The following is a 25,067-nucleotide window of genomic DNA, read 5'->3' on the forward strand; positions in this document are numbered from 1 at the left end:
TGAGTTCAATCGAATTGAATACATGTCTCCAGTTTGAGTTTGTACTACACCACTGAGCTATCTAGCGATCGATTTCTAGCCAATCAGATAGGCATCCTTTTCTTGCGTTCGGTGAAATACCAATCGCCCGTCGCTCACCAACGGAGTATTAAAGGCTTAATGTACGATTTCCTTCAAATTTTAAATTTGTCATTATATACTCAAAATGCTGAAATAATACTAGTAATAATGATCGGGAATGGTTTCTGTCCATTTTGAGCTGAAATAACGAGGTAACATGAAAGAAACACTGCTTGTTATTTTGGCCGTTTAACACACGGTTCTATGGGCGGACATAAAGTCATAATTTCTTGAATTATGACTTTATGTCGAACTTTGCTCTGTTTACCTACAAACACAACAAATTTGGCTGATTCCATTTGGGTGCAAGTTGTGACATGTGTAAAACATTACAAATATGCAAAAAAATTAGGTTTGAAAAAATTTAACCAAATTCATATTATAAGATCGTACATTATGACTTTAAGTTTATATTTATAACACTGGGTGTCGACGCTGTGTCACGTACATGGCGAAACCCTATCATAGACTGGTTCTATTTTGGAAAAATCATGTTCCTAGCGGCAAGTTTGCGTGTTAATTTGGGTATGCTAAACTCGAATCTGCTGTCTGCCATGCAATATTTTAAGACCCTCAAAAAGACCCCCCCCCCCCCTAAAAAAATGACCTCATAGGATCGTATAGGGGGCAAAAATTAATTCCAATAACACTTTCAAACATGTCAAATCGTGCGTCTGGTCCCGCGGATCCCAGAAATGTAATGTTTATGCGTATACGACCTATAGTTGAGAAGTAATGGGCGAAAAGGTCACATGTCGATTTGCTTGTGGTGTATGGGTCAAAAGTCAAAGTTGCTCCAATTTTTGTAACAGTTGCCACAAATTGTTCGCCTAGCTTGGCGGATTCAGAAAAAGAATAGTTTGCACTATCTGAGATGTCTAGTTAGCATGTACACATTAAAGAATCAAAGTATATGTAGAATTGCATAGGATTTAATAGAATTTGCATTTATTTACCATCTATCTTCTGACTTGACATCGCAGAGTGTAAAAACTATTCTTTTTCTGAATCCCTTGAACTTGAGAAACAGTATATACCCTTTTTACGAAAATCGGAGCAACTTTAATTGTTCACCCCAGCCTGTATAACATACAAATTGGCCATGTTGAGCCTCATAACTTGGTAACTATATGTCCTACGCGCAAATACGTTACGTTTTTGTGATTCTTAGACCCAGACGAAATATTTGACATGTTTTTAGTGTTTAATTTTTACCCCTATATGAGCATGTAGGGGTTTGGGGTCTTTTTAAGAGTCAATGGGTTCCAATATAGCTTGGCAGACAAAATATGTAAAGTCAGCAAACCCGAATTCACCAAATTGGTTTGGTTGCCAGCTTTTACGCGAACTTGCCGCTTGATGCTGAGATAAGCACATATAATATTTATGATTTCCAAAATAGAACCAATCCATCACCTTTTGTGCCTATTTTTGCATTTTTCTAAAAAATTATAACACGTTGGTGACAAGTTAGATATGTATATTATAGGGGCAGGGACTACAACTACTGTACTGAAAATTCAGCAACTCAAAGCAAGTAGTTATTGATTTATTGATCAAATATTGATTTTCCCTCATTTTTAACTGTAACTCCACAACTGTTAATTGTCTGTGCTGAAATAAAATTTCCAGTGCACTAGTTGTAGTCCTTGCCCCTATCAGTGGCGTACCGTGGCCGCCCCTTCCCCGGGGGACTGAAGAAAAGCCAATTTTGCCGCCCCTTCCTCAACAGCCCGAAAAGGTTGCCCCAATTTTTTTACGGTCGTTTGAAAAAGTGAAGGGCTAAGGCGCTACCGCCCCAAAAGCAACACATTTTGATGTATAGTACAATTTTTTCACATTTTCCGCCCTTTTTTCTTTACTAATTCTTTTTGCCGCCCCTTCTTCTTCCGCCGCCCCTCTTTTTGCCGCCCCTTCATCTTCCCGCCGCCCCTTCGATTTTGCCGTCCGTGCATGCCTATAATATACATATCTTACTTGTCACCAATGCGCTATAATTTTGGAGAAAGCTGCATAAATAGGCACAAAAATGGGTAGGGGTGTAGTACCCCCTAAGACATATTAAAATATACGTATAAGGCCAAAAAAGAAACAAGTCTGTTTCCAGTAGCGCGTGCATTGCATTCTGAGGACCTTTTTTGTGTATTGCAATTTTATTAAAATATTTGTACTCAAAAATCATTAAAATCAAAAAAGGCAAGAGAAACAAAAGAAAAACAACAAGATAGAAAAGAAGCTAGAAATAATTACACGATCTGAGAAAGCAACTGGAAGCAATGGAATTGATTATAATCACAGGAATACAATGGTAGCGACAAACACACGAATTGTGAAGTGGTTCCTGTTGCGCATTGCAGTTTTTGGTATATAAAATAAAGATCAAAAAACCGCATTGCGCATACAATGATCATTTTAAACATGCTACTACATTATTCTTGTACATGTCTAATATAAATAACAATAGTATTAAGTTAAAAACAACCAAGTTACAACTTACTGCTACAAACACAAACAAAGTAGTCTACCTGTTATATGTAATTGAATACATGAATACAAAAGCCACCTAAGTCCATGCGAAGTTATTTTGAGAGAAAAACCCTTGTATCATTTTAATTCCTTCAGTTAGATTTACCTGGTCAATATGGTAAGTTTTACGTGCAAATGAGTGGATTAACCTGTATTAGGTATGACGATTAGCATTTCAGGGACTTCGTGGGGTTCATTTTAAATTTTGGACTTTTTTGAATCATATACAAAGACAACAATGTTAGAATGAGATTACCACTAGTAAGATAATACAAAATAAAGCACACAGGTATGTATAATGTTGATAAGCATTCTGCCATGTAATATAAACCACACACTTTCCTTTATTAAACCCATTTTTTGTTCAAAAGTCATTCTCTAGCAATGAATGTGTTACAAGTGGACTTTTATACAGGGTGTCCCAGAATGATCTGTACCGGGAAAGATGGAATTTTTTAGGTATGAAGGGCATGTTAAATGTTCATATTGTTTTACATTTTAAGTTTTACATATATTTAGCTTTCTCAGATTTTTTAGATTTTAAAAATTGTACGTTTCTAGTAGAAGTTATAGAAGATTGCGTAAAAATGGTGAATTCTAAGTTTTGACAACGCAACCTATTTTGAAAATCTGTAACATTACTAACCGTTCAGCACAAAGTTATTTGGAAAAAGTTATGCAGGTATTTTAGTTGTGCCCTGTTCATATTTCCACTAAATAGCCGATATCTATCTATTATTTATGACGTTACGAAGCAATCATTACATGGAATTAAGGATTTGCGGCCTAATCCCATTCTCTCTTTGGCGGTAATTTTAGTTATTGTGGTGTGAGGTCCATGTAATTTGAAATGCTTGCAGAGGTCGAACTGGTTGTGGTACAGAAAAGATGGCTCCTCAATTTATTGTGCAGCAGCGTAGATTCCTTTCAAAAACTTACTGGCAAACCGGCAGCTATGTTGAGACGCAAAGAAGATTCATTAGACGATTTCCGCGAGCACGCGTTCCAGTCAAAGGAGCGAAAGTGTATAACGTAAAGAAGTTTGACGAGCACAGAACTGTCAGGAATCGGCAGAGTGAAGCTTCAGGTGCTCGTAAGACTGTAAGAACTAGAGCGAAGATTGCAGCTGTCTGGCAAGCTTTAAGGCCCAACCCCAACAGTAGTTGTCGTCGAAATGCTGTGCCAAACATCCCACGTTCTTTATTTAATCGTATCGTGCCATTTTCAAGGGTATGCGAGTCGTTTGCGCTGAAAATGAAAAGCAGTTTTCATTGATTTTACATTATTGCATGCCACGCCAAAACAAATAAAGGTAGCGTGCTGAAATTCACAGAATAAGTAGGAGACATGTCCAGCATTATAATGCATGTATCAAAAATAGATACACTGCCCGTCTTCTATTTTTAGTTATTTTTGCAAACACGGTACAAATCATTCTGGGACACCCTGTACATACTGGATTTCAATCAATGTGTTACAAGACTCAAATCATGGAATTGGGTGATTCTTTCATACATGCTATTTTTCACATGCCCAATAGACACAGAGAATGAATTTGAGTTGTTCTTTCATGCATATGACAGGCCTATGTATAGCAACAATTTCCCATGCTTAACTCAATTTGGCCAAAGTATGGACTTAGGTGGCTTTTGTATTCATATATTCAATTGCATACAACTAGTCCAATATTTCCACTTACTTGCAGATATTTCGGAAACTGCCCGTTTCCTTTATTGTTGCAGTGACGATCTGTGTATAGCTGATGATTGCTGCTGCTTGGGCAACGGCGGAGTTCACAAATCGGCCATTACTGACCATGTAGTAGACATCAATCACGTCATCAATTGGGAGGAGGCTGGAATCGTTGGCAAAGTGAGTGATAGATATAAGAGATGGATTAAGGAGGCGATCAACATTAGAAAGCGGGGGAAACCATAAACAGAGACGAAGGGCAATACAACTTGAGTCACGTCTTTGACGATCTGATCATTGAAGAAAAATTGGCAACTCTGTTGTCAAGTAGCAGAATCAGGCTGTACACAGATCGTCACTGCAACAATAGCATCGATAAAGGAAACTGTCAGTTTCCGAAATATCTGCAAGAGGAAATATGTGGACAAGTTGTATGAAATGACAAATAACGGTTTACTATGAATAGTCCCGATGAATATCTTCCAAGATATTATTCTACCGTAACTTTACTACTATACGCTTCAAACTGTGATAATATATCCATTTCTTTCATTGTTCCCCCTTTACTTTATCTTTTAAACGAAAATGACGATGCTCTTTGCAATTTCATAATATGCTTGACGTGAGATCTAACATTTGTCCTTCCTGCAAGGGATAGAATTGGTGTAAGTATTCAACGATATTTTAATTGAAAGAACAAAATATTGGATTCACTTTTTAAAAAAATGAAAGACCAGTTTTGACAGATATTTATAACTTTCCAGAATTATTTATCAAACGATAAGAAAGTTGAGTGAAAAAAACACGTATCATCACACAGAAAACTTTTTACACCACCAGGTTACGCCACGTCTATCTCTGAAGTCGAACTCAGTGTCGTTGTAGCACTGGATGCTGCCTGCAAGAAAAATTTAACAGATCAATAAATTGTGGAACAATTAGCCTTTTGGTTTAGAGGTGGTGCAATGATTATATGTACCGCCGGGGTGGTGAATTAAAGGGGGCAAAGATTTAATGGCAAGACAAAGGGTATGAAGAGGGAAAAGATTTTTTGGCAAGGTAAAATGGGGGAAAGGATTTTTTGGCAGGCCAAAAGGGGAGGCAATCGATTTTTGGCGCAGTTGGGTACCGTTTCGATTTTACGTCCTAAAAGGGTTAGAAACATTTTGTAATTTTGATTTGCCGATTTTTTTGAGAATTCACCACCACGGATACACATAATAATTGCACAACCCCTCACAGTCTTAAAATGGCATTCGTCAACGGTCCAGTTCTATATACACCGTGTAAAAATTTGGAGTAAACTTCTAAAAAAAGGGTTATTGCGTGTAAACTTCTGAAAAAGAGCATCATTAAATGTAAACTTATAAAAAGGGGGTTATTCGGATGTCAGTCAGTGTTGCCGATGCCCTATAAGCAGTGAAAGCACAAGGCGTGTCAACAATCGACATCCCAGTCCGCGTCAACTGAAGTCCTCGGGTTTAAAAAATGTTACTTTCGGACAAAGAAGGAACACTTCATTGATAAACCATCCAATACCTATTGATGGATATTCTCCGATCAACTCGCAAAGAAAAAATACATCCATCCAAAACCGGGATCAATGTTAAACATGTTAAATAGTCATACATATTTTGGTGAAGCTCGGGAGCCGTGGTAAACGAACGGTCATAAACTGAACTAGTACAATTTGGCGGCTTAACCGCGGCGTTGGCAATATTGTCCATTATTGTATAGCTTTTGTTCTCGATCGATCAAGATCCCAGTTGCAAAATTAACAAACACTCCATGTTCATCCACGCCATTTGGCAAAAAGTGACAGGAATATCAGGAATGTGTATTAAATTCAAAATAAAAATGTGTCTAAGCTGTTAAATATATCTTCTTATTGCCCACCAATCAAAACAATTATATTTTTATTGGGTCAATTTTAAAATATACAGGTTTCGAGAAATTGTTGCTTTGGGCTAAAATTATCATGTGCTAAATTGATAAATTTACCGAACGGTGTGAGAATCATTTACACACGTGGAGGTACTGTAATGACGCCGCAGCCCCGGTAAAGTCTAAAGAGGTCAAAGGTTTTTATTGAATAGCCCTATTGTCTTAACAGATGTGATACGCGTCAAAATTCTAAAGTCTCATCCACATCCAAGAGGAGAACGAATTCTAGCCATTTAGATCCAAATTATTCCCTCCTGTATGCAGTTTCCCATTATATCGCCATTATGTTGCTGTACAAGCAAAAGTCAAAGGTCTTACTTTCCATATTTGGCGCGCTGCCTAGGAACTATGTAATTATAATGGGTCATTACCATTAATCACTTACTGTCAGTTTATGGTAACATGACGCCCTCAGCACCTTGGATTGTGCCTCGAATCCATCCAATAAATGACGTTATACGGGTATAGAAGCCAGGGCTTTGAGGACGACCACATCCATCACCAACGCTAACCACGCCCACTAGATGGAATGCATTGTCTCCATTGCTTTGACAGATCAAAGGACCGCCGCTGTCACCCTGCAAATACATGTGAAATTGTTGACTTTGGTAATTGTGTTAGTTCCTGATTATAAAAACACCCAGCAACATTTTAGCACTTCTGTATGTTGTAACCCACACTACTTTTGTACAACATCTGGGCCCGGGCATCTGGGCCAATACAGTAGTGGCCAAAGGTACCTTGATGAACAGAGCACATCCAGATCTTGCATGCAAATTATGTTTATTCATGACTATCAACCCATGTTTAACCAGTCTTTATTACGATGGAAATATTAGTCGAACGCGTACCGTACACGATGCCCGGGGGGCACTTCCATGACAGATATGCATCATGTGCCTCGGGATAGACCCCCTTTTTCAAACCGGCGTGTACCCAATGACCCCCTTTTTTGTGTTATGGTCCTACCTATTACCCAATGACAACCTTAAAAAAAATTCATGTACTCAATGACGCCCTTTTTCTATTTCCTGCTATACCCAATGACCCCCCTTTTAATTCCCAAATTTAGGTGGTATTTGTGTTCTCCTCCAGAAATAATGAGATTTTTTACATTTCCAAGGTGGCCAAGTTGTTTTTACGCAGTTTGGCACTTATTTATGTGTACTTAATGATTCTCTTTTGGCAATCCTGTACTCAATGACTCCCATTTTACTTTTTGTTACCCCAATGACCATCCTTTTTTCAAAGTTTCATACCAAATGACCCCATTTTTATTCAGGTTGTGTACTGAATGACCCCATATATTTGTAATTGTACATTTGACCTAAATGCCCCCTACTTTTAACATGGCCGAGGCACATCCCTGCCATTTCAGATAGGGACTGCCTCCCGGTCACGATGTGCATAACACAGTATGTACATGGCATGCGGGCAATCGTGACATATCAAAATAGCCGACACGACTCAAGTTCAAATGAGTGACTCTCATTGGTGACATATGCGCTGTTATTAAATAGCGATTTTCTTTGTATTGCCTAGTCTGTTGGGGCCAAATTAAAAGAGGACATATCTGACACTAACATTTTATACCGAAAAAATACAATTTCTCATGGAAATGTTATAATATGGCTTTAAGACAAACTGTAGCATATTGGATAAGTAGTCCTGAAGGGTAAAAGTAATGTCTGCTTTGAAATTGATTATGTGCTAGTTATATTCAAGTCTACACCAGCATTATATGAGTTTGCAACTAGATATTACTCCATATTTATATATTTTATATGCAAGAGCATTATAATTATACATGGCCCTTCGTTTTCGGCCTGATTATAGTCTCGGTCCCAGCAGGTTTGTTTAGTGACGAACCCTGGTGACGAGTACAAACCGGCTGGGACCGAGACTAGCCTGGATATATCGCAACAGGTGACAACGAACAAGCAAAACACAACATTCTTCAACAAACACAACAAAATGATATATACCTGACACGTGTCCCCAGCTAGGTTTCGATTTTCACCGCCAGCGCAGATGATATTGCTGGTTGGGTTTTTATTAAACGGCGGAGCGCGACAGGTCGCCGTTGGTATCAGTGGTAAACCTACCACCTGTAAGTCATCTGGGTCTGCATGGATTAATAATGAATCAACAAAAGAAAGGAATGTCTATGTGGCGTACACAAATTTGGGGTCAAAGATCATTAAGGGGTCACTTCCGGTATAAAACAAAACACCTTCAAAAATTTGTATTAGCTAAGAATGTTCATTGTAGGTATAAGAAACAGAATATAGCCCATATATAACCCCATGAATATACGCGAGACTCAATCAAACGAACGATATCGGCGCGTTTACTAATTGTTTAGACAATAATAAGGAGTTGCTTTGAGCCGAGGTAATTTTCCGAGGGAGCATGAGGTCCTGAGATCAAATACCGAGGCCCAACACAAACCCCAACGAGTTCAGCAGAGTTATGTATATTGATGGCTATATATTGTTATCGGATTATCTTTTACGACCTTCAATTACATGCGAGTTGCGCCAACGGCGCGATATTTGATTTCTTATTATTTACTCAAGTTCGGATGTTCCCTTCACAAAACCCAAAAATCATCAAAATATTCCAATGATTAGTTGTGTTGCGTTCGTAATATTAACATAAGATATGATTTATGATACTTCTGTGGAAATATCGAATGCTTGAACAAACAAATTAAACATTTTTTGTTGGAATTTTTAAATTTTTCACAATACCCTCAAAACAGCTGATGCCCGAGCTGATGCAAGTCATTAACCTCTAAATCAACAAATACAAGAGTTTCAACTCCCGTTTTAAATTTTTCTCAATAACTTACACTGTCCGTTCTCCGTGAGGGAGCCCCAGCCGGCCGATTGACAGTTCCTGTATGTGTTACCTTCATTGGCATTTGTAGCCAAACACATGGGTCGTACGAAGTCTGTTACCTGTATCTCGTTCGCCAAGTACAAGAGAGTGAGATCAAACTCGGCAATGTCGTCATTTGAGTCGTAGAATGGGTAGTTGAAAAATTGTGTAAAAGTAGATTCCTGTCGATTGGCACTTGTGGTCGACAGTGAAATATCTCCAAAGACAATCTTAGTCGGAATCGTCACCCCGGGGTCGACACTGAAATGGTTGATAGGAAAGAGAAACTTGTTGTTTTTTTAATTAGCCATTATATAACTCAATGAGTAATGGACATGTTTTGCTGTATAATTGATCCCAGGGTTTTGCCGAGGTAACGAGTCAGTGCACGTAGTGCAAACTATTCTTTTTTTAGATTTGATATTGACAGGATTAACAATTTGAAACAGTTTCACTTCGGGATATTATTTGACCTGATTTGTTTTAATTATTATTATTATTAGATAAATAAAATAACAATAAATAAATAAAACATACATGCAATGAGCCGCGGTGATAGCCCATCGTGCCCTTATCAGGGTAGCACCGCATAAATGATTGCCAAAGTCATCTTGAAGAGACCCAATCCACGGAACACTTCCAGCTGGCGCAGGGTTTCCACTGACAATTCGAGGCTGTAGTCCCACTGCAGGTCTTGTGCCACAAATGCCATCTCCTATTAGGTCTATAGATGAGAAGAAAGTGGTTTCTTTGAAATCGTTTTGCGTCAGATTTTTGCGACTGATTGTGTAATTCCTATATTATTAAGTTTGGGGAGCACGGTGGCCGAGCGGATCGGGCTCCGACTCATAATCGGAAGGTTGCGGGTTCGAGCCCCGGCGACGCCATCGTGTTGTGCCCTTGAGTAAGACACTTTATCTCGATTACTCTTCTCCACCCAGGTGTATAAATGGGTACCGGCATTCTTAATTGCTGGGAAGGTAAGGTAATAGACTCGCTGTGGAGGAGGTGTAGCGATCCCCCTACAGCAACATTACATGGAGGAGTCTTTCATTTTGAAATGAAATAATAAAAATATTTGGTTCTATTTCAGTCGCCAAATTTGGTATTTTTTTAAAAATATTTTGGTATGTTTTCGGAATGCCAGCCACACGGTGACATCCCTAAGGACCGCTATCTCTAAGGACCGCTATCTCTAAGGTTCGCTATCTCTAAGGTTCGCTATCACTAACGTGTAAAGTCTATGGAGATCAGAATCCCGCTATCTCTAAGGACCGCTATCTCTAAGGTTCGCTATCTCTAAGGTTCGCTATCACTAACGTGTAAAGTCTATGGAGATCAGAATCCCGCTATCTCTAAGGACCACTATCTCTAAGGACCACTATCTCTAAGGTTCGCTATCTCTAAGGTTCGCTATCACTAACGTGTAAAGTCTATGGAAATCAGAATCCCGCTATCTCTAATAGTAAAAAGGGTTAGTATAATTTGTAACCCTTTTGTTCAATTCATTCGTATCACATTCGAGAAAGCAAACAAGCTGGCAACATTATTGTAATAGAAATAGTACCTGGAATTTACGTATCATGCAATACCGTAAAACCCCGTCTACAAGCATATAGTGTGCTTCTGATGAAAGCTACATTAATCCAGTCGCCGTTATGGAGTTTGAGCAAATAAATTACGGATCCAAGCATATACAAACAAGTATTATTTTAAGACCGATCTATTGTATTGGTATATTAACGCTTGCTTCGAATTAATTAAGCTTTTATAAAAAAAACCACTATATATGCTTGTAGACGGGGTTTTACGGCACTTCAATATCTTAAATGTGGATGTAGCACATAGTATCTTGTTCGATCGAGACACATCACCTAAAATTCACTTCCGAGAATTCAAAACTCCCATTCATGACTTCAACATTTTGTATGATTTTTATTGAATGAAACCTCTAGTTATTAATTAGATTGAATTAAGGTGGTACGAAAGGCAAAATCACTTGTTGCAGAGAGATATGCAAAATAATCTTAATTCCAAAATTTGAGCCAAATCGGACAAACGGTTTTTGAGATATTGCTGTTGAAAGATTCTTTGTATTCTATTGTTTTTGCCAATATATTGATGAAGTTAATGAGGAAAATTGGCAAAATGTGCTCATTAATATTAATTTTTGCCAATATTTTCCCAATATTTTATGAATAAACCTTCATACTACTTTTACCTTTAATAATTTTACCTGAAACTTTGCCAATGTGTCTCTATGACCTAAACCTTTAACATGTGATTTTCCCACCCATCTAATTTGCATAATTAATTAGCTTTAAGTATAATGCTAATTAATTATGCAAATATGCAAATTAGATGGGCGGAAAAATCACATGTTAATGTTTTAGGCCATAGAAACACATTGGCAAAGTTTCATGTCAAAATCATATAAAATAAAAGTAGTATGAATGTTTATTCATAAGATATTGGTATAATACTGGCAAACATGAATATTCATGAGCACATTATGCCAATTTTCCTCATTAACTTCATCAATATATTGGCAAAAACAATAGAATACAAAGAAACTAAAAACATGTATATCTTGACAACCGTATGTCCGATTTCCTTCAAACAAAAACTATTTTGCTCAGTGTATTTAGCTTAACTTATTCAATCTATTCAAATGGTTCTAAATTCAGTTTCTGTTTTCCAGAAACATCGTTTCGAACCCCCTTAATTAGTTAATTCCGTTTGTTAAATTGCAACCCCTTGCTCCTCTAGAATAAAGCAGAAGCCATACCTCCTTCAACTGGTCCAGCAGGCGGCATAACTGGTCCACCTGTAGAAGTGTAAACATGTATTACAAATGTTTAATTTCGAATTAGATTTGATCTCCAAATCGATACTGTTTTTCTTGTAACCCTGAACTTAGAGGCCCGCATTGTATGCATGCGATTCTTTATATCTAGAGTACCAGACCAAGTTATACCATTTATCACCCTGATGCGGCATGCGTCAGTGCGCATTGGACGCAGCCTGAAATCGCTAAGTTCACTCAAAGCGCTGGTATACACTCGCACGCCGCATAGATGCGCGAGCGAAACAGCTGAATCAACGCGTCAATCAAAGTCCTCACTGCCCTTGATTGGTTTGTACTTTAGTAGTGTGTAGAAGGAGGGTTAATTCACATAGTACCTTCATTGGAGAAAGGGAATCGCAGAAAATGGCAAAAATTACAGTAATATTTCAAGGCAAAATTAGGCATTGTTGGCTTGGTGCCTCCAGGAAAGAAAGTGTCCTATTATTAAGACCTAACTTTTGAAACGGTTTGTATGTTTGAAGGTGCAAAATTAACCACCAGGTACGCTGTTTTACCGCCGCGTTTAGAAGTTCAATCATTACGACAACTCACCCCTTACGACACTGACTACAAAGGCACACACGGGAAGATCAATGACGTTATTATTTGTATCCCGTTGCTCAAAGATATACTCTACAAGATGATATCCAACGGTAAAGATGGACGTTTCGTCTGGGTTACGGTTCTTCCTAATCATGGGTATATTGGCTCGAGGAGGAGACCAGGATATCGTCATTGACGACGCATCTTCAGGCACAAACATCATTAAGTTGGATGGACAGTAAGCCATCGGCGGAGCTGTACCAGCTGAATGATAAAGAATACCATGATATTAATGCTGTCATAGGGTCTGCCATTATTATCAACATTGCAACTTTTAAGCTCTAAAAGTGTCAGACATTATGATGCTATAACGATGCGGGGGTTGTATGGGGTTCAGGTGACAAAATATGAAAGAGAGAAGTGCCCCTCTGACGAAACATGAAAGAAAAAATCGGGAAAGCAAAGGGGCAAGGAGCCTGTTTCCCGCCAAAGTTCACCCCGATCATGACCCCAAATACCAAATTTTTGCACACTTTAATCTGACTATATGCGCACATTGTCCCACTAAAGTCCTTTTTTGGAAGACTTTTACACTATTTTCTACTGTTTCTTTATATATCCCATTGATAATACGGTCCAAAATGACAGATACAGCCGGGATAAATGTTTCGCCTTTGCCCCGAAATCTTTGCCCCGAAACCTACCCGATGTACTCCCGGTAAAAACACAAGTCTTCACATTATTATTGGTATCGGTGTATTCATTCGTAAACAGGTAGGAAACTCCAGGTGCAATTTGCACGTCAGATGCCCCACCAAAACTGCTGCCAGCGGCGCGGATGTTCGGTGGAGGCGTCCAGCTAAGTCTGCCATATTCCTGAAGGTTCGGGCTTATGCCTCTCTGATTTCCTGGGCAGTTAGGGTCGGGGGCTGTAAAAGGTAGGTAAAATACTTGTTAGTGAAGTGAGTATATTTAGCTTGATCTTGGTGAGAGTACTGCTGCTCACCCGCCGTGGATGCATGTATGATCTTCAACTACAAGAAGCAAATTCAGACATGTAAAGAATGAAGCATTTCGGTCTTGGTATAAAGGCTTCTTTTAATAAGGCCCATGCATGCTCGAACCCACGACTATAGTGGTTTAAACCATTACAAAGTTGCACCAACTCATGGGCGTCAATCCCGGGGGAAGGCGGGCGTATCCCTCACCTTTCAGCAAACTGACCCATTTTGTGTTCTTTTCAGCCACTTTTTAACAATTTTGGTCGGTTGCCCCCCCCCATTTCAAGCCGGATTGGCGCTAATGGGCTATTCCAGAAAATAGATGCACACCCCCTATAGAGGAGTTCGGATATCCGGACTTTTTGTCCAGTCGTGACTGTTGGAAATCCAGACTTTTAAAGTGTTCAAAGGCAAAAAAATCCGGCAGAAAAATAGTTTAAAATCAGAAATCTTCAATTTGAGAGCTCATTTTCAACATTTCCGTGATTTTTCCTTCATTTGATTGGATTTTCAAGCTTTTTCCAGTAACATTTCTTTGTTTGAAAATTTACTCCTCTATAGGGAGTGTGCACCTATTTTCTGGAATAGCCCAATGCACCAACTAGCCATCTTAATCAATGAATTATCAATGTATGTCGTGTGATAAGCACCTGTAGGGAGTGGCATTTATACCAGTTTATACCATGACAGGTATATTGTGCTTACTTAGATCGGGTAGACTGTTAACAATATCCATGTATGTCTGTGCAGGTCTGCCATTGGCAACGAATTGGCTCCAAACTCTGGCCTGCTCGGCAACAGATTGAGGAATGACTTCGGGAATAGTGCAGAAGAACAAGCTCTCTGCTAATCCTGAATGAAATGGAGTACGTAGGTCATTCCATGTCAGTGAAAGCCAGTTAATACCAAATTCTTCCTGGATGCGAGATATTTTATCCACGAGACCAGGGAAAGCTGCAGTGTTTTGTGTCGCCTGAAACTGTGCTTCGGTAATCTGTTAGAAATAATGGAATCAGAATAGTTTAAGAAACCATGGTCATGAAACCTTAATCGAAGGCATTTTTCAAAACGTTTGATATATTCAAATCAAATATTTGACTCATTGAGAACAGCAGTACGTCTGGACAGCAAAAGACGAATTGTATCACTAAATACATTTTCCAGTTCAACATTAGGCCTAGACCTCATTTTGACATTGAAAAAAAAACACATTAGAGCAATTGAGTGGGGTGGATTGACATCGAGTTTCCTTCATGTCTTTGTGGTGATTCAACTTGGAACTCCCGTCTATTTAAAAAAAAATAGAACTCGTTGTTATCATACAAAAGTAAGCCACAAGATCAGTGAAAGAAGAATCCGGTGGACATTGTTCCAGAAGTGAGCCCGCATCAAAAATAGTTCCTTGGATACCCAAGCACGGGAGGCGAAAAGCGGGAAGACCCGCTTTGACCTACATTGACATCCTGAAAGATGACACTGGACTGGAGGCAGCCGGCTTCAGGAAAGCAATGGAGGACATATAGTTGTGGAAAGCCATCACAGTTCGAGGACATCACTCGAAATAAGTCCAGTTAAGTCAAAAGAAATCAGCTTGGTTATCCCGTATCTGCTTAACTTAGCATTTACATAGTAGAATCTTAACCATTTAATATTTGGGTGGGAATTTGTCGAGAAGTTTTCTGCACTAGATCTTGACACATTTAGTCAATCATATTACCCTATGCCAATACCCTAATCTTCAGTCTATAAAAAATAGATATGATGGAATGTTTCATTACGTTTCACTACCTGGAGAGAATTGATTTATGATACTGCAAATGTATTTATTATCCTTCTATAATTTTGTTTATCATTTATTATTTAATACTAACTTTTATAAAGGGCGCCACAACAACACGCTCTGCGTTCAATGGCATCCTCATCATTTTCACCATATTATACGATGTTTGTAAAAGCTTTTTCTATTGTAATTATTTGTATGGATGGAATTTGATGAAATAAAACTGAACTGAACTGAACTGAAATTGATCAAAATTTGAATTCCCTCCTGAGGTTCGTATCTGTCATTATAGCTAGAGTCAGTATAGACCACAAATTGGTCAACGAGTTACATAATAAAAATTCCTTTAAAAAAGGAATGTGGCGCCCAATGTGAGCTGGACGGGATATGGTGAATTCCATGGTGATTAGATTTGGTATTATAATGATTTTTTAGGGAAGAGTAGAAGATGATCAAATACGAGAGAAATGCTTCATGGAATGAAGCTTTCGTAATCAATTTGCGATTATGTGGGGTGGGAGTTCTGTTTTGGGGGCCGTTGTAGTGAGGATATTGCTTTGGATATTGAATATTGTTGAATTTCGTTATCAGGGCCTAGGGTATATGATGGATAACTAGAAGACACAAATAAGTAAGCTTCCCCCTAGTCTATACACTCATTCTTGTCACACGACGAATTTCGACAAAGTCATGTAAACGTAATTTCGTTTTTCACCCGACCTCCGTCCAGAAACAATCCTGAAATGTTGAAAACTTGGGGTCGGCGCACTCATGCCAGTTTATAAGGTATAGGCTACTCTGTGTCTTTTGTAGCCAACCATGTGGCTAAGAGAGGCTAGGAAATACTTAATACAAAACAATCATACCCTCCTTTCATATCAAACAATACCAAGAAATTGACAGGCCTGTTAAATCAAGGGTAAGATCGATCGTTATTCTTCATGAAACGGCACAGCCCATTTTTATGTTATTAATTCTGCTTAAAATTAATTAATAAATAACAAAATTACGTCATAATTATGACTTTAAGTCGGCCATAGAACTCTATTTTAAACAGACAAAATAGCCATTGGGGTTTCTTTCACTTTACCTTGCTAGGAACCCATCCCAGCAGTTAGGCATATTACAATAAATATTATTTTTGCAAATAAACTTCTGACCTTCAACACAGTCATGTCTTCCAAATTTATTCCTTTCTCTGCTGACCAGGGTTGATTTTCGTTAATTAATGTTTTGTTTTTTATCAGAGATAGTCACCACAAAGATACTGAGCTGTATTCAAGCACATAAACCATTAGTGATTTCATGTTTGGTCAGTGGTTGTGTTGGTCAACTATAATTAATTGGTGTTTGTTTAAGGATTAGGTGCACTGTGTGCAATCACTATATTATCAATAACCTCAATTAAACAATCATAGTGCAAAATTTGACCTTAATTTGCAAAGTATGAGTTTTTTTACTTTCATTTTCAAAGGTCATTCAATGAATGCACAAATGTATTGGGGTTAAAGAACTGTGCCCTGATAGATGAGCATGTTGTAGATTCTTCACACTGTAAACAACTAGTTCATGTGCAAACATGTTCAAAACATACATAATTAGAATGGTCAAATGTCACCGTCTATCGGGTTCTAAGAGGCGGTAAACTGGTTTAAACCGGACCATACAAAGGTCACGGGTTATTTGGTGTTTTTATAAGTCCATTAATTTTGTATTTTAAACAAAGAATATACACACATCATTTTATCCCGTGCATATCAGAAAACAATAATAAAATAAAATCCTTGCATATTGTGGTTTTATTTCTGAGCTGGGCATAATTTTAGCAAAACAATTAAGGAGTAAATCTAGCAAGACTGAAATTAGAAGATTTCACAAAGTACATGCCTATATGTGGCCCCTCCGTAGAGGGCGCCACAAAAATGACCTTGTGTAGTATTTGGTTCCAGTGAAGTAAGTTTTGCCTGATTTTGTGGTTAAATGTTGATCCCTCACTGCAAGAGTTATTACCGTTGATTTGGTTAAAACAGGAGGTGAGACATGATCAAATCTCTCTAGGTAACAAAACGTAATGTTATTTGATTACCTGCCATATACCTCCACCAAACCCCGGTCTATACGTGTCGGGATTACCCCCATCCATTGATGCTAAATACGATGCACGACCCAAGAACAGGAAGAAATTGCTATCTGGAGGAAAGATGCCACTTTGTCTGATCTGGTCAATGACGGACAAGACCAAGTCTGTCCCACTTGTCCCAATCAGTCTTGTCTTGTCTTGTCCCATGACCGGGATTACGAATAGTAGCAAGCTGCAAACTGAGAGAAACGAATATTTTCAAATAATTATTAGTTGGTTATTGAAGTCATTGCGTAATAATCTTAAGGTTATTAATTATTTTAAACTGTTGTGATTTGGTAGTTCACAGCATCTTACGAATGGTAGTGAGCTTTGGCAAAAACTGCATTGCTCAATTCATAGCGAGCGTGTAGAAGAATTAAAATATCACAGATATACTTTTATAGGTGCTGCGGTTCTTGAGATATGTTGTGAAAAGGGCTGAAACAACAACACTTTTGTAAAACGTACATAACTCGTTAACAACAATAAATTAAGCAAGTTTGCAGAGTATACGATTTGTAGAATACACTTTTGCAAAACATCAAGGTGTTAATTTTCAATAATATATTGATCTAGATAATGAAAATTGATTTTTAGGTTGCTTCGACCAAAATACCTCGTCTACCCTTAAATCGACTGATTGAAAAATATTTCAATCTTTTAACGATTGTCGATAGGAATAGATCTAAATAGATTGAAATGATTTTTGGATTAACTCTAACTCTTTTTGAAGACTGATTTCACTATCCAATAAAAGATTGAATTTTCAATCTCGCCGTCCCGAATTAGGGACAAATCGTTTTCGACTGTATATTCAGTCAGGTGATTTGAAATTTTCAAACTTTTTTTTTCCAATCAAAATGAGTGATTCTCAATATTTTACAATCTTTTAGCGATTAAAGTTAGGGGCAAATCTTTTTCGATTGAATTTTCAGTAGCAAGGATTGATTTTCATTGTTTTTCAATCTTTTGCGAATGTTCACTCTAAAACAGTTTGAAATCTCATTCCAAACATATGCAACACATGTCATTTGGCAGTACATTAGGAATAACACTTGATTAGATAGTGAAATCAGTCTACAAAGAGAGTTGGCCTGCAAAAAATTGCTTCCCCCCTCTCAGCTTACCAAAAATCTTTACCCCCCCTTTTTTTTTTTTTACCCTCCCTAGAGTTCATATACTGCACAGCCCATAAATATTCACTTGATTTGCTGGGAGTGTTGTTTTTTTCTTTTCTTCAATTCTGTTTTTTTTTTCTCCCATATACATGATATACAGGCCAGCTTGCTTACTGCCTTGACTTGAGCAATTTGATTTTTTTTTTCAATTTGATTTTTTTTGGTCTCATCAGGACCCAAGCGTGTGTCCGCCAGGACCGACCAGTTAAACAACAAACTAGATATTGCACCGGCACACACTGTAGGGCCTACTCAAAATATTGAACTGCGGCGGCAACTGTTTACCCGTAGTCTATGAGTATATGTATCAAAATAATTGGTACCCATTAGTTTTCATTGATAAGGCGACGAAAAAAGAAAACCCTGTTCTACGGGCCCGACCGACCCAGATTTCGAAGAAATTGGGAAAATTTTCGGAAATTTCAGGAAGAAGTTTTTTTTTAATTTTCTCAAATTGCAAATTATTTACAGATTTTGGTTATTTTTGGGGTCATTTCCAAAAAAAAAAGAAAAAAGAAAATTCCGACCGACCGACCCTTCTTGAAAGGTCCCTCCCCTCGTAAAACAGGGTTTCTTTTTTTCGTCGGTGGATGAGTCTGACACATGAAAATTCAACCTAAGATCCCTATTATTTGCAGATTAATTGTATAAGTCATAAACCATACATTCTGGACATTTGAGGGAATATAATGTTGCATTTGGAAGAGACAGGCCCCGGGGGGCACTCCAACTTTGGAGGTGACGCGTATGTAGGGCTGTTAAGACCCCCTTTTTCAGCGTCGCTGTCACCCAAAGACCCCATATATTTTTACGAACACATGCTCTGTCACCCGAAGACCCCCTATTTTTTCCTTTGATCTGTCACCCAAAGACCCTTAGGCCTACTTGTTCAATTTTAACAGAAACTTTCATTTATCACTGATTTTGTCACTTATTTTGAAAAAACAAAGAAATTTGAAGCCATTTAGAACTAGAAATTCGATTTTCGAGGTTTCTGTTGCGCTGTTTCGGTTCTAACCCAAAGATTCCATTTAAAAAAAGGTCATGTTCTCACCCAATGACCCCATATTTTTTACATTTTGCTCTCACCGAATGCCAAAAATCATGCTCTCACCCAATTACCCCATATTTTTTACATTTTGCTCTCACCGAATGCCCCTTGTGCGAAAGTGCCAGCCCTACACCTATATCCATTTCAAATTGAAGTGCCCCCCGGAGACAGGCAGGCTTTTCAATAAACATCAAACTTGCTGGGTACCAATCTTTTTGATACAGCCTGTATATTTATTTTCGGTCGACTGATAATAACCCTAAAAAGTCCTGAAAATCAACGAATTAAAAATATTCCTTCATACTGTTTATTCGAGTTATACCATCCAGAGTCAATGTCAAAATAAAGACCAAAAGGTCAAAACTTGTTTAACCTTCAATTGCCTATTGTCACGCAGTAACAGCCTATTGTATTTTTTTCAAAGGATGCAATTTTGATACCTTGAAACCTTTTAAAATACCAAAATTACAACGGCGTGCATTCGATCATTTAGCGACAACTAAACGATTTGGTTTTACCATGAAAAATGAAAATAGACACGCCAAAAACAGGCTGACGTATGAAGCATACAAAAATACAAGCCAACATCTTGCTCGACAGGTTAAATAAATAAAGAAACATTTTGCCCTCGTGTTGTTTGGATGAGACTAAAACGAAAATACAAAATGCCAAAAAGGTTCACTTTGCGAGCGAAAAACAAATAGGTTTTTTTCGGTCAAAAAGCATGAAAAGGGACAAAATTTGCGCATTTGCGAGCGCAACTAGTGAAAAAATTAGGTCCTTTCATGCAAAAAAAAATGGGAAAAGATCCACTCTTGGGAAAGAAAATGTTCACTTTTCAAAATCCGCCCCAAATTAATCCTGGCTAGGCCCTGTTAATTGAGTAATTACAACTTCATAGGAAAATGTTAGATCTAAAAATGGTCCGAGAAATTGGGTTTATAGGTACTACAATCAAGTGCAAATTTCTCTGGGACACATATTTCGCGCCCTCTGTTCAATAAAACCGGTCATATGAAGGTCACCATATGATATTTTATTTGTATAGTTTTCAACCTATTTCGAATCCCCTCCCTCCCCCACCAACCAATGTTGGAGCAAAAATATAGCCCATTTAAAAAAAGAGACGTTTGGTATACAACATTGAATAAAGGGAGCGGGGAGGGTAATTGAACTATGGAAATGTCCCAGCAAATTTGCACTTGATTGTATACAGTGGCATAGCCATGATTTCGGAACCGATGGGGCACAACTTGTAAATGTACCGACGGAAATATTTTTTGCCGACGGAAGTTGTGACTTTTGTTGACCCAAATTTTTTTTGCATGGTTTGAAAAAGTGAAGAGCAAAAAAAAAAAAAAAAAAAGGATATTAGGCGGTAGGCTACCAACATAAAAACAATTTCATTCACAATTTCTCATCACTTTTTCCCCTTTTTTTCTGTCACACTGGGTATAAAATAGTCTATTGTTAACCCAATTTTTTTTTCACCAACGCCTTCAGTCTACCGACGGCCTTACATGAACCGACGGCCAACCGAGTTGGGGGCACCGGCCGCCCCCCCCCCACTGGCTACGCCACTGATTGTATATACATCATTACATGTATATAGGTATAAGGGAGGTGCTGACAATCATAAACTGGGCCCATCACTATGCCAATTTTCCATTGGACCGGACCTGTATACCTACTGAGCCCAAAATTCTGTCTGAACTGGCTACAAAGACACATTTGGGCTAGTTGTCCAAAAAGGTTTGAGAAATTGTTTGAAATTTGACACATTCATATACCAAAATAGATCTCATATTAAAGGCCGTATAAAATTAATGTTTTTGTTCTGGGATTTGTCAGATTTTTTTTTTTTTTTAGATTTTTCAATTATTTTAGATTTTGGAAGAGAAAAAGGATCACTTCCAAGTCTTTTTGTGGTACTCTATTGGGTTTACAGCCTGTCTAAAAAAAAATTGTGCAAGTGAAAAGCGCCCTCTGTGGCAATTAGAAAATACCGTTGTGACATATTGCTTACATCAACGTCAAGGGCATAATCTTAGCTCTCAAATGCCGTTTAGTCTGTTCAATTTTCTTGTTTTAATCTTGAGATATGCTTACTTTTAAACAACGAAAGGGTAAAATCACAATTGTGCCACTTTTACTATAAGAAAGAGGGCTGTACATGTACATGTAAATCAACGATACCATCAAGTTTATCAAGAGTTCCTTCGTGAAATCAAAAGAATGCATCAATTACACAACAATACAAAATTGTTTTTAGTGTTTTATCATGATAAAGGTATAATGATTCTCTTTTTGCACTTACGACAAATTAAACGATAAATAAATATTTCACATTCTGCTGTAAAATTAAATACATGTGCATGTCAATGATTTTACATATGGTAAATACTGTTCCCTTTGTCATTCAAGACATGTTAAAAGACAAACAAATATTGCACACTTATAGGTTAATGAACTTTGACAAGTTCATGAAATTTGACAAATTAATGAAATTAGACAAAATAATGCACGGACGCTGGTGTTGACGCGTCTAATGCACGAGCAAGGGAGGAGTGCATTAGACGCATCAACATCAGCTATCATTGATTTACATGTACAGCCCTATTCCCTAGTAAAAGTGGCACAATTGTGATTTTACCCTTTCGTTGTTAACTAAACATATCTCGAGATTAAAAGAGCAAATTGAACAGAACGGTATTTGAGAGCTAAGACTATGCAATATTGACGTTGATGTAAGCATAATGTCACAACGGTATTTTCTAATTGCCAAAGAGGGCGCTTTTCACTTGCACAATTTTTTTTGAGACAGGCTGTATATATCCCTCAGAATCTTACATTTGAAAAAAATAAAGTGCCTCATCGTTTCCTCGAGCACTGTTGGAAAAGACCGAAAACTACTGACAATGCTGATTTTACATTGAAAAAAAAAAATCCTCTGGACGAGAACCAAAATATTAATTTTATACGGCCTAAACGAGCCTGTACCAAATGACAATGAATGAACGAAAATGCGACCAATGTTTGTGGCATATCCTTGTCATGATGTAATGGTCATCCGGATTTTGGCCAGCATTTCAAACTCCCTTATTAGCTCTTATTGGGCCTTTGGGGCCTTATTTAACGTAATTCACAACAACAACAAAAGTCCTTTGCCTCACTGGCATAATTATAACTTGCACTTTCTTTATACTAATAATCTACATATTAATACATACTATACAAGTACGACGATATGAAAATTATTACCGAATAATAATATTTTAACATTTTGACGTAACTCACCAAATGTCACCGAGGCTTTCATCATGATAGTACCTGCCATGTTTCCAACACCTAGTTAAGGTGAACTCTGAAGTTCAACACGTCCACTGATTCCCAGACAATTAATGAATGACAAGGTTGACTTTAATTAAGAAAGCGTAAAATGCCCGATAGGACAATACCTCGGTTTAAAAAATACAGGCCTATTGTATAAATGCAAAACTGAACAGAAATTCCGATAGCTGCCACGATATGAAATAACTATGCTGAAAAATTCAGGTATTGGCGTGTTTCAGAATTTTGCAGCAACGCCCTTAAGGGATCTAAAATGAGCGTTTATTGCGTTTCGACAGTATTTTTTGTGGGACATGAGAGCACCATTTTTGAAAATCACAATATAATACAAATTTTATGACAAATTATAAAATTTGATATTTTTCAAATTTTTGATATATAACAGTCCTCGAAGTAAATTATATAAATCTAATGATATATTCTTAAAGTGTATGTAGCAGGGAGGAAAAAGCCGACGGTCAATTGAAAATTTTGACCTTTCATATTGAAGATATAGATTTTTTACCCAAAAAGACCTTATTTTTTTTGGTGTTTTGGGAAAAAAATCCATATCTTCAATACGAAAGGTCACAATTTTCAATTGATCGTCGGCATTTCATCCCACCTACATACACGTTAAGTATAAATCATCGATAAAGTTTACTTCGAGTACTGTTAAATATCAAAAATAGGCGCTATCATTTTTAATGATTTGCCATAAAATGTGTATTAAATTGCGAATTTCAAAAACCAAAATTATTTGATATCAGAATGACATTCTTCGTATTCAGAATGCAATTCGATATGTCTGATGTGCTCTAATGTCCCAAAATAAATACTGTCCAAACGTTCACCAGCCCTTAATCGCTGTTAATAATATAGGCAGTGTATGTAGCGTATCCGGCAGGGAGAATAGTGCCCAACACCACCCACCCCCCTTGATAAAAAAAATGTGAAGAGAAAGTGTGCCTCTGATAATAAATGAAAGAGAATATCAGGAAGGAAAAGGAAAAGAGAAGGGAGCAAAGAGCCCGTTTTCCACCAAAATATAGTGTAAATGCCCCCCCCCCCCACCATGAAAGCTAGCTACGTCAATCAATGTAGATAAAATACCATACACCAAGTGATACTTTTATTCTGTAGTCGATTCCTTAAAATGAGATTTTACACGTTTTTCTAAGTTTTTATTGTCAACTTTGACTACAGACATGACAGATCTTGAATTTACCAAAATTTATAATAAGAAAAGAGGTACCGCTAGAATGTACCTCATTTCCTATCATATATACTGAACCGCTTGTCTTGAGTCACTGAAATTTCAGTGTAGTAATTGGATTCCTTGCCCCAATAATATACAGAACTTTTTTTACCAGTGTGTTATTATTTTTTGAGAAAAATGCAAAAATAGTCACAAATTTACCACAGGGGTAGGGTACCCCCTTAAATTTATCTTAAACTTAAAATAATATTTCACAGGAAGCAGCTATAAACATTTTAACAAAATATCCAGAGAAACCTGTTTTTTGCACCCATTATACACAGACAATGAAAAGGTCATGAAGTATATGGGAAATGAAACAAGTCAATGGTTTTGAATTAATGAACCTTGCCTGCCTAACATTTTTGTACAATTCTATCATTGGCAAATTTAATGGTGGTTGGTTACTTTATGCAGGGAAGTGAAATAGCTTTATGTTATTATGCTTCGTCATAGTCTTTGTGTTGTCAAAAACATTATTGAATGATTTTGTTTTCTGTTGAGTCATTGCACTGTGAATTCCTACCTGTAACACAAACATTTGTTTAAACACATTAGGCGTTTACAGGGCTGGATTACCTATTGGGGGGGGGGGGGGCCTGGGCCAGGCCAAAATGTTGGGCCCCGAAACTCACCGTGAGGAAGGCATGTGCACTGACGTGGCCAAGTTTTGGTTTGGGTGTAAGATCGACGGAGTCGGCGGCCAGTACTACAATTTAGAGGAAGAAGAGCATAGGACCTTTGGGAGCGAAGCGCGCGAAAAAAATTCAATTTCAAACTATTATACCCCA

The 25,067-nt window shown here is 37.7% G+C and overlaps 1 protein-coding gene across 1 annotated transcript; it reads right to left on the reverse strand.

Annotated features, from left to right (window-relative positions):
• Positions 1–1,911: 1,911 nt before the first annotated feature.
• LOC140137528 (uncharacterized) lies at positions 1,912–23,123 on the reverse strand. The gene is made up of 11 exons (XM_072159243.1): positions 22,986–23,123; positions 17,424–17,656; positions 14,263–14,551; positions 13,261–13,485; positions 12,566–12,820; positions 11,954–11,992; positions 9,703–9,889; positions 9,137–9,426; positions 8,268–8,407; positions 6,668–6,860; positions 1,912–5,236 (listed from the first exon to the last, which is right to left on the reverse strand). Exons 1-10 carry the CDS (start codon positions 23,023–23,025, stop codon positions 6,675–6,677), a joined length of 1,884 nt encoding a protein of 627 aa, XP_072015344.1. The 5' UTR covers positions 23,026–23,123; the 3' UTR covers positions 1,912–5,236; positions 6,668–6,674.
• Positions 23,124–25,067: the final 1,944 nt, after the last annotated feature.

Source organism: Amphiura filiformis, chromosome 17 (genome assembly GCF_039555335.1).
Source record: "Amphiura filiformis chromosome 17, Afil_fr2py, whole genome shotgun sequence".
NCBI lineage: Eukaryota > Metazoa > Echinodermata > Ophiuroidea > Amphilepidida > Amphiuridae > Amphiura > Amphiura filiformis.

Bases quoted from the DNA above. Each gene is read 5' to 3' on its own strand.
- LOC140137528 (XM_072159243.1), bottom strand. From the start codon at position 23,025: ATGGCAGGTACTATCATGATGAAAGCCTCGGTGACATTTG. The intron at 9,890-11,953 runs GTATGGCTTCTG...TCTCATCTATAG, and splicing joins TGCTGGACCAGTTGAAGGAG to ACCTAATAGGAGATGGCATT. The intron at 9,427-9,702 runs GTATGTTTTATT...CAACCATTTCAG, and splicing joins ATCACCGCGGCTCATTGCAT to TGTCGACCCCGGGGTGACGA.